Source organism: Thamnophis elegans, chromosome 4, assembly GCF_009769535.1.
Source record: "Thamnophis elegans isolate rThaEle1 chromosome 4, rThaEle1.pri, whole genome shotgun sequence".
Lineage (NCBI taxonomy): Eukaryota > Metazoa > Chordata > Lepidosauria > Squamata > Colubridae > Thamnophis > Thamnophis elegans.
This window is the reverse complement of record NC_045544.1, coordinates 56,136,462-56,150,552: the sequence shown is the minus strand read 5'-3', so window position 1 is coordinate 56,150,552 and position 14,091 is coordinate 56,136,462. Positions and strand designations below refer to the sequence as shown.

Here is a 14,091-nt window from a genome sequence, read left to right as displayed (position 1 = left end):
ACTATGGACGAATGGTTGCAGAAGTTGATGGAGTTGCTAAAATGGCAAAAATGACTATTTTGATTAAAGAAAAGAACATACCATATTTTTTGGAGTATAAGACATGCCTTAGTTTTTGAGGAGGAAAATAAGGAAAAAAAAAATCTGCCTCTGCCTACCAGCATCCATCGCTATTCATCTGGCTAGCGTCCTTAGCAAACAGCCTGATCAGCTTCAGCACATTAGCATGATTCAGCATGAGCAGCTGACTGGTGGGTGGATTGGCCTCCTGGAATACTCCCAATCAGCTGTTCCCACAGGTGAACTTTAGCAACATGTTCGCTGGTTGTGACCTCTTTGGGGCTGATATGCAGCTTCAAAAACACAGGAGGCGAAGTGAGGAACTGGTCAGACAAGGCAGCAGCTGTTCCGGGTTGCCATTTTGGCCTCTGTGCCTCACATTTTCAGCCTCCGAATGCTCAGTTTGAGACCAGTTCAAGGCTGCGGAGATCGCTAAAGCATATCACCACCGATCGCTGCCTGAAAACACGACAAATGATTGTGCTCTGGCAATCTCTGCAGCCTTGAACGGGTCTCAAACAGAGTGTTCGGAGGCTGAAAACTCAAGGTGCAAAAGCCAAAAACACAAGCCATGGAGTGGCAATCCCTGCAGCTTGGAACAGGTCTAAAATGCCATGTGTGGAGGCTGAAGGGTGAGGGCTAGCGGGTGGGCGGGGCTACATTCGGTGTATAAGATGCACCCAAATTTTCACCCTCTTTTGGGCGTGGAGTGGGTCTTATACTCTGAAAAATACGGTAAGTACTTTTGTTTCCACATGGAGACCACTTCTGAACTTCGTACTTGACATGGAAAAGAATGAAACTCTGAATTTGGGTTTTACTGATTAGACTGATAGATCTTTATAGAAATGGCTTGTTCATATTATTATGAAAAAGCAAAAACTTGTGATTTGATGTTATTTTACTGTAACAGAGAGTCTCGAAAGTCAATGCTTGCTTTTCTTTTTCTTATCTTACCACACTTCTCTTTCCCTTCTCCCCCACACTGCTTTTCTATTTACTTTGCATTTTTTATTTTATAAAAATAAAATATTTTTTTATTTTATTTTAGTTATAAAGTATTATAACTCAATACAATTGTTAATAACCAGTAACTAGTACATAATTTGTATTGTGGAATATGTTTGGAATTTTGGATAATATTAACAAACAAGCAAACAAATGAAACAAGACTGCAAAATTCAGTCCTTTATTTCAAACCATAGCCCTGAAACTACAGAGATCCTAAGTTGAAATAGACTGTTAGGAATAGAAGTTAAAATGCAAATATAAACAAGTGACGTATAAGCAATTGTTATACTGAACAAAAAAAGGGGGGGAGGGAGAAGGAAAAGGAAGCTAATGCTGAGGGAAATTCAAGAGGGCAAAACAAATATACTTTTTTTGAATTTCTAAAGTAAATAACATGTTGTTTCAAAAAGTTATAAACCTAAAGCCATATGGTTAGTTTAGAATTTTTTTAAAAATGCAATATTTTCAAAAGTAAGAAAAATAATATACCTTTGGTGGCTGCTGATCTAGAAGCTGCTGCCGAAGATGTTCTAAGTTTTGTTGCTGTAGTTGTTCAGCTAGCTGATGAAAAAGTGAGTTGTTCACGGATTCAGATACAAGGGGCCTAAAATAAATAATTTATTACAGTTACCCTATTGTTTACATTAACTGTATAAACACATTCAGAATTCATTATTTAAAGAATATAACAGAACTTTGTAGAACCAGCATTTGATGTTTTCTCAAAATGTGGTGAGAATAGGAAGGGACAAGAAGACTAGCTTGATCTAATGGGGTTATAATGGGATTCCAATATTGTTGTAGGTCATATTGCACTTTATGTGGTAGGGAGAACCCAACACTATGACTTTTAAACAACAACTTATACATTAATATCTTAAATAAACCCAACTGCTGAGTTAAGAAATTATGGTTTATCCTTAACAACTCTTCTTTTCCTTCTTCCCTCTTTCTCAGATGTAAGAAAACGATTGAAAAGAATATTTTAGTAAGGTTGAAAAGTACTGGAAATCTCAAGTAGGGGACGTTTGGACTGTCTGGATTTTTTTTAAAAAAGCAAATCATTTAAAAAATAATAATTTCCATAACTTCTTCTCCTTCACCAGTTAATGTCACAAATACTCCAAAAACATTTTGCATATGTGAAAAGCCTCTGGATTAGGAAAGCAATTAAAATCAGAAAAAATGGACTTAACTGCAGGTTTACTTTGCAAATAAGTTCAAATTAAAATATAAAATGAAATGCGTACAATCACAAATTAAGACTTACAATTGAGAAGTTGGAGTTTCCTTTTTGGACTCTTCATTCAAATCAGCTTCTTCTCCAAAATCTCCAAACCTATCTATCAGCTTCTAGGAACAAACGAATTATGCATTAAAAAGGTATTGTTGAACAAGAAAGGCATTATTTGAAATCAAATATTTCTAATAGATATATTTTGATGTTTTAGATATACTTATATATTAACTGTAATGAATAAACTATAACACTATGACACTAATGTACAAAAAAATCTTTCTAAAACAATACTTTATGTCTTGCTTATATGTATTACCATAGATCTAAAACAATTACATAAATATAAAAACCAAAAATATGTTATGCATACTTAATTGGGATCACAGTAATTGATGTAAATTATCTATATGTACACCAAAGACATGACGTGTTATTAAAATTAGAAATTATAAGATAGGCTTTGATAAAAAGACAACTATGAGTATGACTAAGGGTCTTAGGTTCATTTAGTGAATGAAATCCCTCTATACTTCCCATCTAATATTATAAAGAGAAATTCTCTGAAATGAATTAAACAAAAGGTTCTACACTGTGGAGAACTTAATATAACTTTAATCAATATATTTTGTTTAGAAATCTTATGAATAACTACCTTGTTAAAAGAGACACTCTGTTCTAGTGGATTGAGTGTATTTGCTGCGGCGGCGGCGGCTGTAAGTTGAGCAGTGAGAGCCTGTAGCTGAACAACGAGACCAGCATCTAGTGCTTGAAGCAATGATGGTTGTGGTTTTTGTTGTTGAATCTGCAATGTCTGTATTAACTGCTGAAGCTGAAATGGAGTTCGGAAAAAAATAGTTTTGCTATAAATAAAATGTGAAATTAAGCATCCATTCTAGCACGGCTTTCAAAGATAGGACAAATATTTCAAATCAAATTTCAATTCCAAGCACATAATTCCTAATTTTAAATTTTCAAACGTTTTGTAAAATATAAGCAATTGTAAATGCACTTACAAAAGAAACAGCATGGGAATGTATGTCACATTCAAAGAGAGCATTTTGCATTTAATTTGGCATAGATGTCTGGTGAGGACATGGTGAAACAGTAGCCATGGATGGATGGATGGATGAAAATAGATAGATAGATAAAGAGAGATAGATAGATCGAGCTCATCGTAGCTGCTCCTTGTGACTACCGGGTTTCCCCGAAAATAAGACAGGGTCTTACTTTTTTACCCATAAAATATGGCTTGGGCCTTATTATCAGGGGAGGGCTTACTGTTTTGGGTTGCCGGGCGGCTGCTCTCTTGTGAGCGGGCTCCCAAAGAGCCGGGTACAGCCTCAGGGGCGAATGGCTGCTGCGCTGTCGCAGCAGCTCAACACAGCAGCCATGAAGTGACCACGCTCACAAGCAGCCACCCGGCAAACCCCCTTTCCAGCCGGGCACAGCGCCATTCACTGACCAAGGGATATTGCCAAGCTGCATGAGTGTCTGTTCGCCACTGCCCGGCTCCCACGGCTGGAAATGCCAGTGAATGGCGCTGTGCCCAGCTGGAAAGGGGGTTTGCCAGGAGGCTGCTTGTGAGCGTTGTCACTTCATGGCTGCTGTGTTGCACTGCTGCGCCAACGTAACACAGCTGTTCGCCCGAGGCTGTGCCCGGCTCTGGGAGCCCGCTCACAAGAGAGCAGCTGCCTGGCAACCCCCCTCTCCAGTTCGGCACAGCGCTGCTCACCAACCTAGTGGTATCCCGAAGGCGCCAAGCAATGCGAGCGCCTTTACCCCCCGGTTCCCACGGCTTGGCACCTTCGGGATACCACTAAGTTGGTGAGTGATGTTCTGCCTGCTGGAGGGGGGGTGTCCAGGGGCTTATTTTCAGGGTAGGGCTTATATTTTGCCCACCCGAAAAATGTGGCATGGCCTTATTTTCAGGACATGTCATAATTTCGGGGAAACACGGTAGACCACAGGAACCGAAATTTTAGTGGTCAGCTTATGTGAGCAACTGAGAGTTAAGTGATTCCAACTAAGCTCACAGTTGTATATCGTCTATATGGGCATAATACTTAGCTGGGCCTCATTTCTTAATCACTTTTGGAATTATTTTTTTTACTGCTTTTGTTTTTTTTCAGAATGGCCAAGTTCCCTGGGTAAGTTTTCTCATTAACAAAATTTGTTTCAAGTACAAGTTTAAGAATTTAGAAAAAAAAATTACTTTATGGAATAAACAGCAAAAGTATTTAGAACACTGATTCTGGAAAGTTAAAAAGAGACTAAGGGTCTAGAAGGATTTGAAATAAGTTTTTGAAATTAATTATAAGAATCCTTCACATGGGAAATTGTTGTTTGGATTCCTTAAGACAAAAAACATGAAAACATGGGAATTTGAAAGCTGAACCCTAGAGGAAGTTAGAAAAAACTAAACATTACAATTAAACAACACAGCAGCCATGAGATGGCCATGCTTGCGAGCAGCTGCCCGGCAGCCCCCCTTTCCAGCTGGGTACAGCGCCGCTAACCGATCTAGTGGTACCCAGAAGGCACCAAGCAATGGAGCTCTGCACGACTGGAGAGGGGGTTGCACAAGCGGCTTTTCCGCTCCCCACTCATGCGACTCGCAGGCTCACAATGCCCTTGGCTAAGTCTGCAGACCCAGGGCATCTCCGCTGCTGGCGCACCCGCTTGGTTTTTTTTTTCCGGCTTTCAAAGCATGGAGGACAGATGCCACTCTGGAAGTACACACTATGGTAGCATACAACCATAGAGTGTTCTTCCAGAGCGGCATCCATCCTCCATGCTTTGAGAGCCGAAAAAAAACCCCAACTGGCGGGCGGCGCCAGCAGCAGAGATTCCTTGGCTCTGCAGTTAGCCAAGGGCATCGTGAGCCTGCGAGTCACGCGAGCGGGGAGTGGAAAAGCCGTTCGCACAACCCCCCTCTCCAGCCATACAGAGCCCCATTCACTCAGCTAGGGGCATTCTGAAGGTGCCGACTGCAGGAGGTGGAGGGCGGTGAACAGGCGCTCGCATTGCTTGGTGCCTTCCGGTACCACTAGATCGATTAGCCGCACTGTGCCTGGCTGGAAAGAGGGGTTGCCGGGCGGCTGCTCGCAAGTGTGGCCGTGGCCACCTCATGGCTGCTGTGTTGCTGCTGCAACAGCACAACACAGCCATTCGACCCTGAGGCTCTACCCGGCTCTTCGGGAGCCCGCTCGCAAGAGAGCAGCTGCCCAGCAACCCCCCTCTTCAGCTGGGCACAGTGCCGCTGACCGACCTAGCGGTACCCCAAAAGCACCAAGCAACGCAAGTGCCTTTGCCCCCCACCTCGTTCCCGTGGCTTGGCACTTTCTGGATACCATTTGGTCGGCAAGCGATACTCTGCCTGGCCAGAGGGGAGGATTGTCCAGGGGGCTTATTTTTGGGAGTGGGCTTATATTTTTGCCCACGCGAAAAATGTGGCAAGGCTTTAGTTTCGTATTTTTGGGGAAACACGGTACTTGTGAACAAGTACTTGTGAATTTTAAGAATGTCTTGTTATTATGGACTGATGGTGTATAAATATTAGAGAGAGGAAGCAAGATTGAAATTGATTTGAATGTGGATTAAAAAATGACAAGCTATAAGTATACGGTAAACTGGATATACAAATGAAACTGAAGTGTTAATAATTTGAAAAGATATAAAAACAACAAGCTAATAACTGAAATAACTTTTCTACACTAGATTTATAAGAGAGAATTGTTAAATTTTGAAGGAATTTTGTAGAAGGGATGCAGAAAAAATGAAAAGAAATCAAGTTCTAAAACAGTATTTGAAGGGATTAAAAATCAAGGTAGTTAAGTTACAGGGAAGTTGGTTTATTTGATTGAAGTTAAAACAGACATTATTATTTCTAGTAACTTTTAAGAGATGATAAATTATTAAAATTGTTTATACTTGTGATGATGAGAGAAGTTACTTATTTATACATTTCTCTCCCCTCCCTTCCCTTTTTATTTTTTCCTTTTCTCCACTTTCATTTTTTATCTTTATTCACACACACACACACACAGCATTAGTTGTTATCTTTTCAATGACGTCTTCAATAAAATTAATCAAAAAATTAAAAATTTGGCATAAAAGGCATTGAGACAAGTGTTCATATTTATTATTTATTAATTTATTGATATTCATGTTATTTGCTTTAAAAACATAAATTGCAAAAATTTTAAAAATGCAAAACAAATTGAAATTAGTCTTTAACTTTTCAACAGCATTTTAAACTATATGAAGCAGAAAAGTAGAATTATATATTTGTAGGTGGAGACTGGTTGAAAATGGATTTGTTACCTGTTGGCCTTGTGGACTCTGCAGGATCTGTGCTACAGCAGCAAGCGTATCTGTGTTAGTTATCTGAGATACCCATGGATCAGGTAAACTTTGGATTACATTGGCTGGAGTAGCAGGAGTTACTGGAGTTCCTGAAAAGAAGATGTGCAGTTATATATATGTACTTTTGGAAAGAAGTAGAAAATAGCAAGAAATTAATCACATTTGTATTTCATCTAATCCATTGTTAGGCATAAAAAATAACTGGGTGACTTTAGAACAATCATTCTGTCTCAGCCCAACCTCACATGATCACATGATTTTTTTAGGTAAAAAACAGCAGGAATGGTCTGTAGGCACCTGAAACTCTTGAATCAGTTGTGATATAAGTGAATGGTCTCCCATTTATTCTGAGTCTAATTCAGCTCCTCCTTTATCATGTATTCAATGCATTAATATGGATATCACTGTAACCCACAAACTCCCCATTACAAGACATATGGGAAAACAATGTATAACATTTAGTGCAGTAAAGTACCTTGCATCTCAACTCTTGGGTGACTAGGATACTTGTTCACATTACTTTCCTTCCTAAATATACTGAGCTTATCAAGTCTATCTTTTGGTGAGCAGACAGTACTTCACAATAAGTCCGCCTACTATTCTTGGTTGCAGGAGATAACAGTGAACAGAAAAGTAATATAATATAGTAGCATTCCCAGGGTACATGACCCAAAGGAGATCAAAGCCCACCTCTGAAAGGCAATTTTATCTGTTTCATAAAATTTTAAGGTAGCTTTATTCCAGATTCACCTTACAAATATCTATTAATGTTAATCCTACTATTAAAGATTGCCAACAGAGTCACTTTTTACATAGAATGCTATGAAGCATGATTCTATTTGCTTACTGTGAGCAAAAGGACAAAGCATTATCCAAGTCATCAGTCAATTCTGGAACTGAAAGTTATTTTCCCTGATTCTCTATTTATAGGAAACAAACTATTTATCTCTCTAGTTTGAGTTTGAAGTAGACCTTCAGAGCCTTGTGTACATCTTGTTTGAAGCATGTGCTATCAGTTGGCAAGGATATTCTCTTGTGCTTGTTGGAATTTTGAATAACTCAGAGCTCAAAATTCATATCTCACCTAGAAACATTTTGTTTTCATGGAATATGTAGAGATTATTTAACTGAGAGCACCTATCTTCCAAACCAAGGCTAAGTTCCATATAACAAAAGCGTTTAATGAGTCTGAGCAGGGTAATCATCAAGACTGGGTATTAAGTGTTGACTAATATAAGGAAAAAGCGGATCTGAAAACAGTACTCTTGACCTATTCTGAAGAAATAGCAATAGCACTTAGACTTATATACTACTTCACAGTCCTTTATATATACACTATTTTGCCAAAAGCTCACCTGCCTTTACTCACATATGAACTAACTGTAAGTGACATCCCATTCCTAATCCATAGGGTCCAATATGATGTCGGTCTACCCGTTAGAGCTATAACAGCTTCAACTCTTCTGGGAAGGCTGCCACAAGGTTTAGGAGTGTGTTTATGGGAATTTTTCACCATTCTTCCAGAAGCGCATTTGTGAGGTCACACACTGATGTTGGACGAGAAGGCCTGGCTCTCAGTCTCCGCTCTAATTCATCCCAAAGGTGTTCTATCGGGTTGAGGTCAGGACTCTGTGTAGGCCAGTCAAGTTCATCCACACCAGACTTTTGTCATCCATGTCTTTATGGACCTTGCTTTGTGCAGTGATGCACATTCATGTTGGAAGACGAAGGGGCCAGCTCCAAACTGTTCCCACCAAGTTGGGAACATGGAATTGTCCAAAATGTCTTGGTATGCTGAAGCATTCAGAGTTCCTTTCACTGAAGCTAAGGGGCCAAGCCCAGCTCCTGAAAAACAACCCCACACCATAATCCCCTCTCCACCAAACTTTACACTTGGCACAATGCAAGCAGACAAGTACCGTTTTCTTGGCAACTGGCAAACCCAGACTCGTCCAGCAGATTGCCAGATGGAGAAATGCGATTTGTCCCTCCAGAGAACGCGTCTCCACTGCTCTAGAGTCCAGTGGCAGCGTGCTTTACACCATTGCATCCAACGCTTTGCATTGCACTTGGTGATGTATGGCTTGGATGCAACTGCTCGGCCATGGAAACCCATTCCATGAAGCTCTCTGCGCACTGTTCTTGAGCTAATCTGAAGGCCACATGATGTTTGGAGGTCTGTAGCGATTGACTCTGCAGAAAGTTGGCGACTTCTTCGCACTATGTGCCTCAGCATCCGCTGACCCTGCTCCGTCAGTTTATGTAGCCTACCACTTTGTGGCTGAGTTGCTGTCATTCCCAAAGACTTCCACGTTCTTATAATACAGCTGACAGTTGACTGTGGAATATTTAGGAGCGAGGAAATTTCACGACTGGATTTGTTGCACAGGTGGCATCCTATCACAGTTCCACGCTGGAATTCACTGAGCTCCTGAGAGCGACCCATTCTTTCAAAATGTGTGTAAAACAGTCTGCATGCCTAGATACTTGATTTTATACACCTGTGGCCATGGAAGTGATTGGAACACCTGATTCTGATTATTTGGATGGGTGAGCGAATACTTTTGGCAATATAGTGTATCTCTAAGCAGTTTACAGAGTCTACATATTGCCCCCAACAATCTGGGTCCTCATTTTACTGACTCAGAAGGATAGACGTCTGAGTCAACCTTGAGCCAGTCAGAATCGAACTCTTGGGGTGAGCAGTGAGTTAGCCTGCAATATTGCATTCTAACCACTGCAACCACCACAGCTCAATGAACATACAATCTGGTGAATCTCAACATATTGCATGATAGCACGTGCTCTGGTTCCAAAATATGGTTTTGGTATCAACAACTTGCAACACATTACCATCATACTGTTATAAAATATAAAAATGTATAGTATTATTTAGCGAGCATAAGCTTGTCTTTTAGATTTGTGTACTTAATGTTGTAGAATATGCTGATCCTTAATGGTTAATGTGCAAATATAATATTTTTCTGTAAAAATGAAGTTCTTAACAATGGCACTTTTAACTTAAAAATGATGTTGAACGTAATCATCTTCATTAGACATGTATGTGTATGTCTAAACTCTGGACTCTTCTGACTGATATTGAATTATAGTCTATTTTTCTACCAACAGAAATTTCACAAGCAAATATTAATCAATTTAACTTCATTTCATTCAAATCCTTATAGAAAAATATATATTTTTCACTTCTCCCTTCTAATTCCCTCTCATAGTTATGGTGCACCTTTCAAAAGACCAGAAATAAAATACAAAACAGCTATAAAAATATAAAAACTAAAGTCTCTATCCAAAGAAACAATATAAAAAAACCTAGAAATCTGAATATATATTTCTGTATACATATCAGGAAAGAATACTATTCAAGGAAAAATATATACATATCAGGAAGGAATTTAACTGCAAAAATGTAATGCAACAAAAATCGATTATTCTTGCAAATTTAAAATTTAAAGATGTAACAAAGGGAAAGTTGCTAAATATGGATATTTATCATGGATGTAAAACAAAAGGATAATGTTGGGTTCTTGTTACCTGGTGTATTATTACTCAAAGTAGCAGTTGTCCCTGGCAAAACAGGAGTCACAACTGGAGGAGGAATTCCTGCTGCCATATCTAATAGAGGCTGGATAATTTCACTTTTGAAAACATTATTCTTCTGCCACAAATTGAGCACTCTAACAATTTTACTCTAGGAAGGAAAGAAATAATATTTAATTTTAGACTTTACACCATTCCTTTTCCAAGTTAAACAGCTTTTAAAATAAAACTTCTGAGGCTATATTCAATATTCCCTATCATGGTTACAAGGATCAGGAATGTGTTGTGGGTTTCAGTGTCCTTTTTATACTAGGACTGGAAATCAAGAAACTTCAAAATTATTTGTCATAGAGTTAGCAGACTAGTCCAAAACATCTATTTATTACTTAGGAACATTCCTCTTATTTTCTTCGATTGATATAATTAACCACTATTTCCTATCTTGTCTCAATCAACCACTATATTTCAGTCAACACTACTGCTAAGATCTAAACTATAATTTGACATACTTATCAAACCATGATCTGGAGATAAACCATAATCAATTGATTACATTCAAACATCATAATCAACAATAATTACCAGTCAAGAAATGAATGAGGCAAACAAGAAGAAAGGTAGATTAGTAAACAGCTGATGGTATATTCCCGTCCCTACCTGCAAAGAAGATGCCTTCTCCAGTCTTAGAGAATAAAAAATAGTTTATGTCAGCAGTCCCCAGCCTTTATAGCTTGGCAGCCTGGCCAGGGAGGGGGGAGGAAAGAAGGGAACCAGCCCGCCACTCGCACATGTTGAGCTGCGCACCGCTAGCATGACCCGCTTCCAAACAGACCATGGCCCAATAGTGGGTTGTGGCCCGGTGGTTAGGGACCTCTGATCTATGTGACAAAATTAACAGACTTGTTCAAATTGGATTAGAGTCCCTCATCTTATTCCTATGAATGCACTAAAAGATTCTAGTGATTCTATTTGTACCTAGTGATTCAGATTGTGACTCTTCTAGTAGTGGCCACAAATTCTAACAAAGTTAAGAACAGAAATGAATTCTATTATTGAAAACGAAAGGGAAATGTCCCCTTCCTCTGCAGATGCTTGTGCACCTATTCAAATAGTTGAGGGTTAAGGAAGTAAAGCCATACACTCTACTGCCTAAGTGAATTTAGTTTATGGGATCCTAGATTCCATCCAATCTAAATCTTTAGCATTCTGTTTAAACTATTATTTTAAATCCCCAAGGACTTAAAACTCCTTTTCTCAATTTTATAGAGCTTAGTTCATTTATATACACAATGTATATCTTCAGGTTAGGTACTGTCATGCTTAATTTCATATCCATTCTATAAGAATGTTGTTATTGGATTACCTTGGTATGAATATATTATGCAATGTTTAATGTACAGTAACAGTGCAGATCAAAATCATCATGTCACCTGCTCGAGCCAGATCCTATCTATGCTTTTGATTTCATTATGGGATTAAAAAATATGGCCCACATGCTATACGTTGAAATGATAATTGAGTACCAATAAAAAATTATATTCTTTTCCATCTGCAATTCATTATTCAATAAAATTATATTCCTTTCATTTGTTCCACACATCAAAATAGTCCTAAAATATTGGAAAATGCTGATTGATATAGTGTTAATTTTTCCAAAATAAACAGACATCTGCTGTATGAGTAATGACCTGAAAATAAATGCACTGAAATGCAAGGAAGTTGTATTTCTCAAAGGAAACAGAATACTACGATCCTTATTAGTAGATGAATGTGTGCCCTTGCAAAGAGTGAAAATGGAAAACATTTAAAATGTACAGATCATGGTAGAAAGATAAGGAGTGCTATGTGAACTGCTGCAAAAAACTATTCTTTCCAAAAGAAATAAAAATGTGTTTATGCCAAAAGTACTTTATTATATTGGATTGAGAATTGGGTAGGTCAAGGAAAATATAAAAGCTGAATGTAATAGAAATGAGTTCCTTATGAAGGACATGTGTGGGATAACCATAAAAGATTATCACTCAATGAGTAGTGATTTAATATGGACTGAATACAAAAGGCAGTGACCATTATGAAAACACATTGAGATCATTTGGTTATACAGAAAGAATTAATGAGACTGAAACTATAAAATTAATACATGTGGGATGATGTTATATACCAAAAGAAAGGTGAAGAAAATTGTAACTGTAATAAATTGATGTGTTTTTAAGAAAGAAATGAGAAATTTAAATTTAAAAGGCAATATATAAAACATGATAAAATACAGCAGGGAAGAAAGATATAGACAAATATAGTGAATGGTTTAGCTACATCTACTTTTCTTTTTCTTTTTAATCTCATCTCTTTTTTTCTTTTGGTTTATTATTTCTTACTCTTTTTCAGTACTCTGCATAACAATTTTTACCCCAAGAGGGATTATAGTGAAGGCATGCACGGTATTCTCCCCTATTCACAAATATTATTATCTATTACTCAGAAATATTGTCAAGTAAAAAATAGATTAAAAATTGTAAAATTAGATATTTAATGAAAACGGAAATAATTTATTGGGGAGAGTAAAACGTAGGAGAATCCATACCTTATCATCTCCAGGGCAACGATATAAATTCTGGAAAGTGCTAATGATGTTATTGCTAAACCGAGGAGCAAAGACATCCTTTTCTTGTCCAAACTGATGCCGAGACTGCCGTACAATCGAGTCAATGACATATAATCCAGGCACCTTGTATTCTGGTTTACACTACATAAAAACACATTAAGAATACAAATTTCCTGTAAGATTTATTAGCTAAGCTATAGAAACTATGAATGCTCTTTTTTCCTCTATAGTATTATTTTATATTACAATGAGTCTAGTATGGTGCAATTATTTGTTGGAAAAATTCAAACTTCATTTATATAAAGGTAATAAAAACTATATAAGTTTAGGGAAATGTATCTTCATTTTGATGTTAACAGTTGGAATATTCTAAATTTTTTAACTCTTTAAATAATAACAGCTAGTGGTAGGGAACATAGCAATTTCTCAGAGGCATGACTCTACTAATATGTACTCTATGCAGCAGTTATGGCACCAGCTAGTATTATGGGGAGGGGGATAAAATTAAGACAAAACTCAGTACCAGTGTGGAGACTTTTCCCCTGGAAGAAACAAAAAACATTGTGATGCTAAGTGCTCCCCTTGTCAACTCATTCTTACTGGTTAAAAGCCCAAGTACTGAGAGTGAAAGTCAGAGTCCACAGCAGAAAGGAGTGGTAGGAAACAGGGTAATGTTCACTGTTCACTGTCACCCACAGAGATCTATTTTATGGGAGCATTTCAAACTTGGATAAGACCCATGATATGCTACCTACACCTCTATTGACTTGATGTAAGTCCCCTGCAATTGATACTTTAGCTTAGACACTGTGAGCTTTTGGCTCAGTCCATACCAAAATTTACCCTCAAAAGAATTATCTAATATTATTATTGAAGAATATCTATGGCAATACTTGGCAAAAGTAGCCTTAAAAGTAACCCCAAAACTTTTTCATCTATGAAGGTATGATTATATGAAAACAAAAAGACAAATTAGAAACAGATTGCTTGATACTGATTTTATATGAGGTCAATTCATAAAAGTTCTTCTGGAACTGAGATCATACCCTTGTGTGATAGGGGTAATTGAAATTGTGCGATAAGTATTGATGAGTAGGGCCAATATCAACAATCACACCATCATGTATAGTTGCTAGCATTAACTGTGTTGCCCACAATTTGTGAGCAATCTGGTCACACAGAATGAGTTGACATTGGGTTGAATAGGACAAGCAACAAGATTATTATCTCCACGCATGGACATTGCCACCTGTGCTCT

General features: G+C 37.9%; 1 protein-coding gene across 3 annotated transcripts in view; it reads right to left on the bottom strand.

The window, feature by feature from the left end:
* Positions 1–14,091, bottom strand: part of SCAF8 (SR-related CTD associated factor 8) — a 107,367-nt gene that overhangs the window by 71,461 nt on the left and 21,815 nt on the right. For 2 of the 3 annotated variants that reach the window (XM_032215644.1, XM_032215643.1), the window contains exons 4-9: positions 12,813–12,974; positions 10,226–10,382; positions 6,635–6,765; positions 2,964–3,140; positions 2,342–2,424; positions 1,561–1,675 (exon numbers count right to left, since the gene is read on the bottom strand). In XM_032215644.1, the coding sequence (XP_032071535.1) occupies positions 1,561–1,675; positions 2,342–2,424; positions 2,964–3,140; positions 6,635–6,765; positions 10,226–10,382; positions 12,813–12,974 (825 nt within the window). The remainder of the gene's footprint in view (positions 1–1,560; positions 1,676–2,341; positions 2,425–2,963; positions 3,141–6,634; positions 6,766–10,225; positions 10,383–12,812; positions 12,975–14,091) is intronic. The other variant, XM_032215645.1, reaches the window with a different exon arrangement.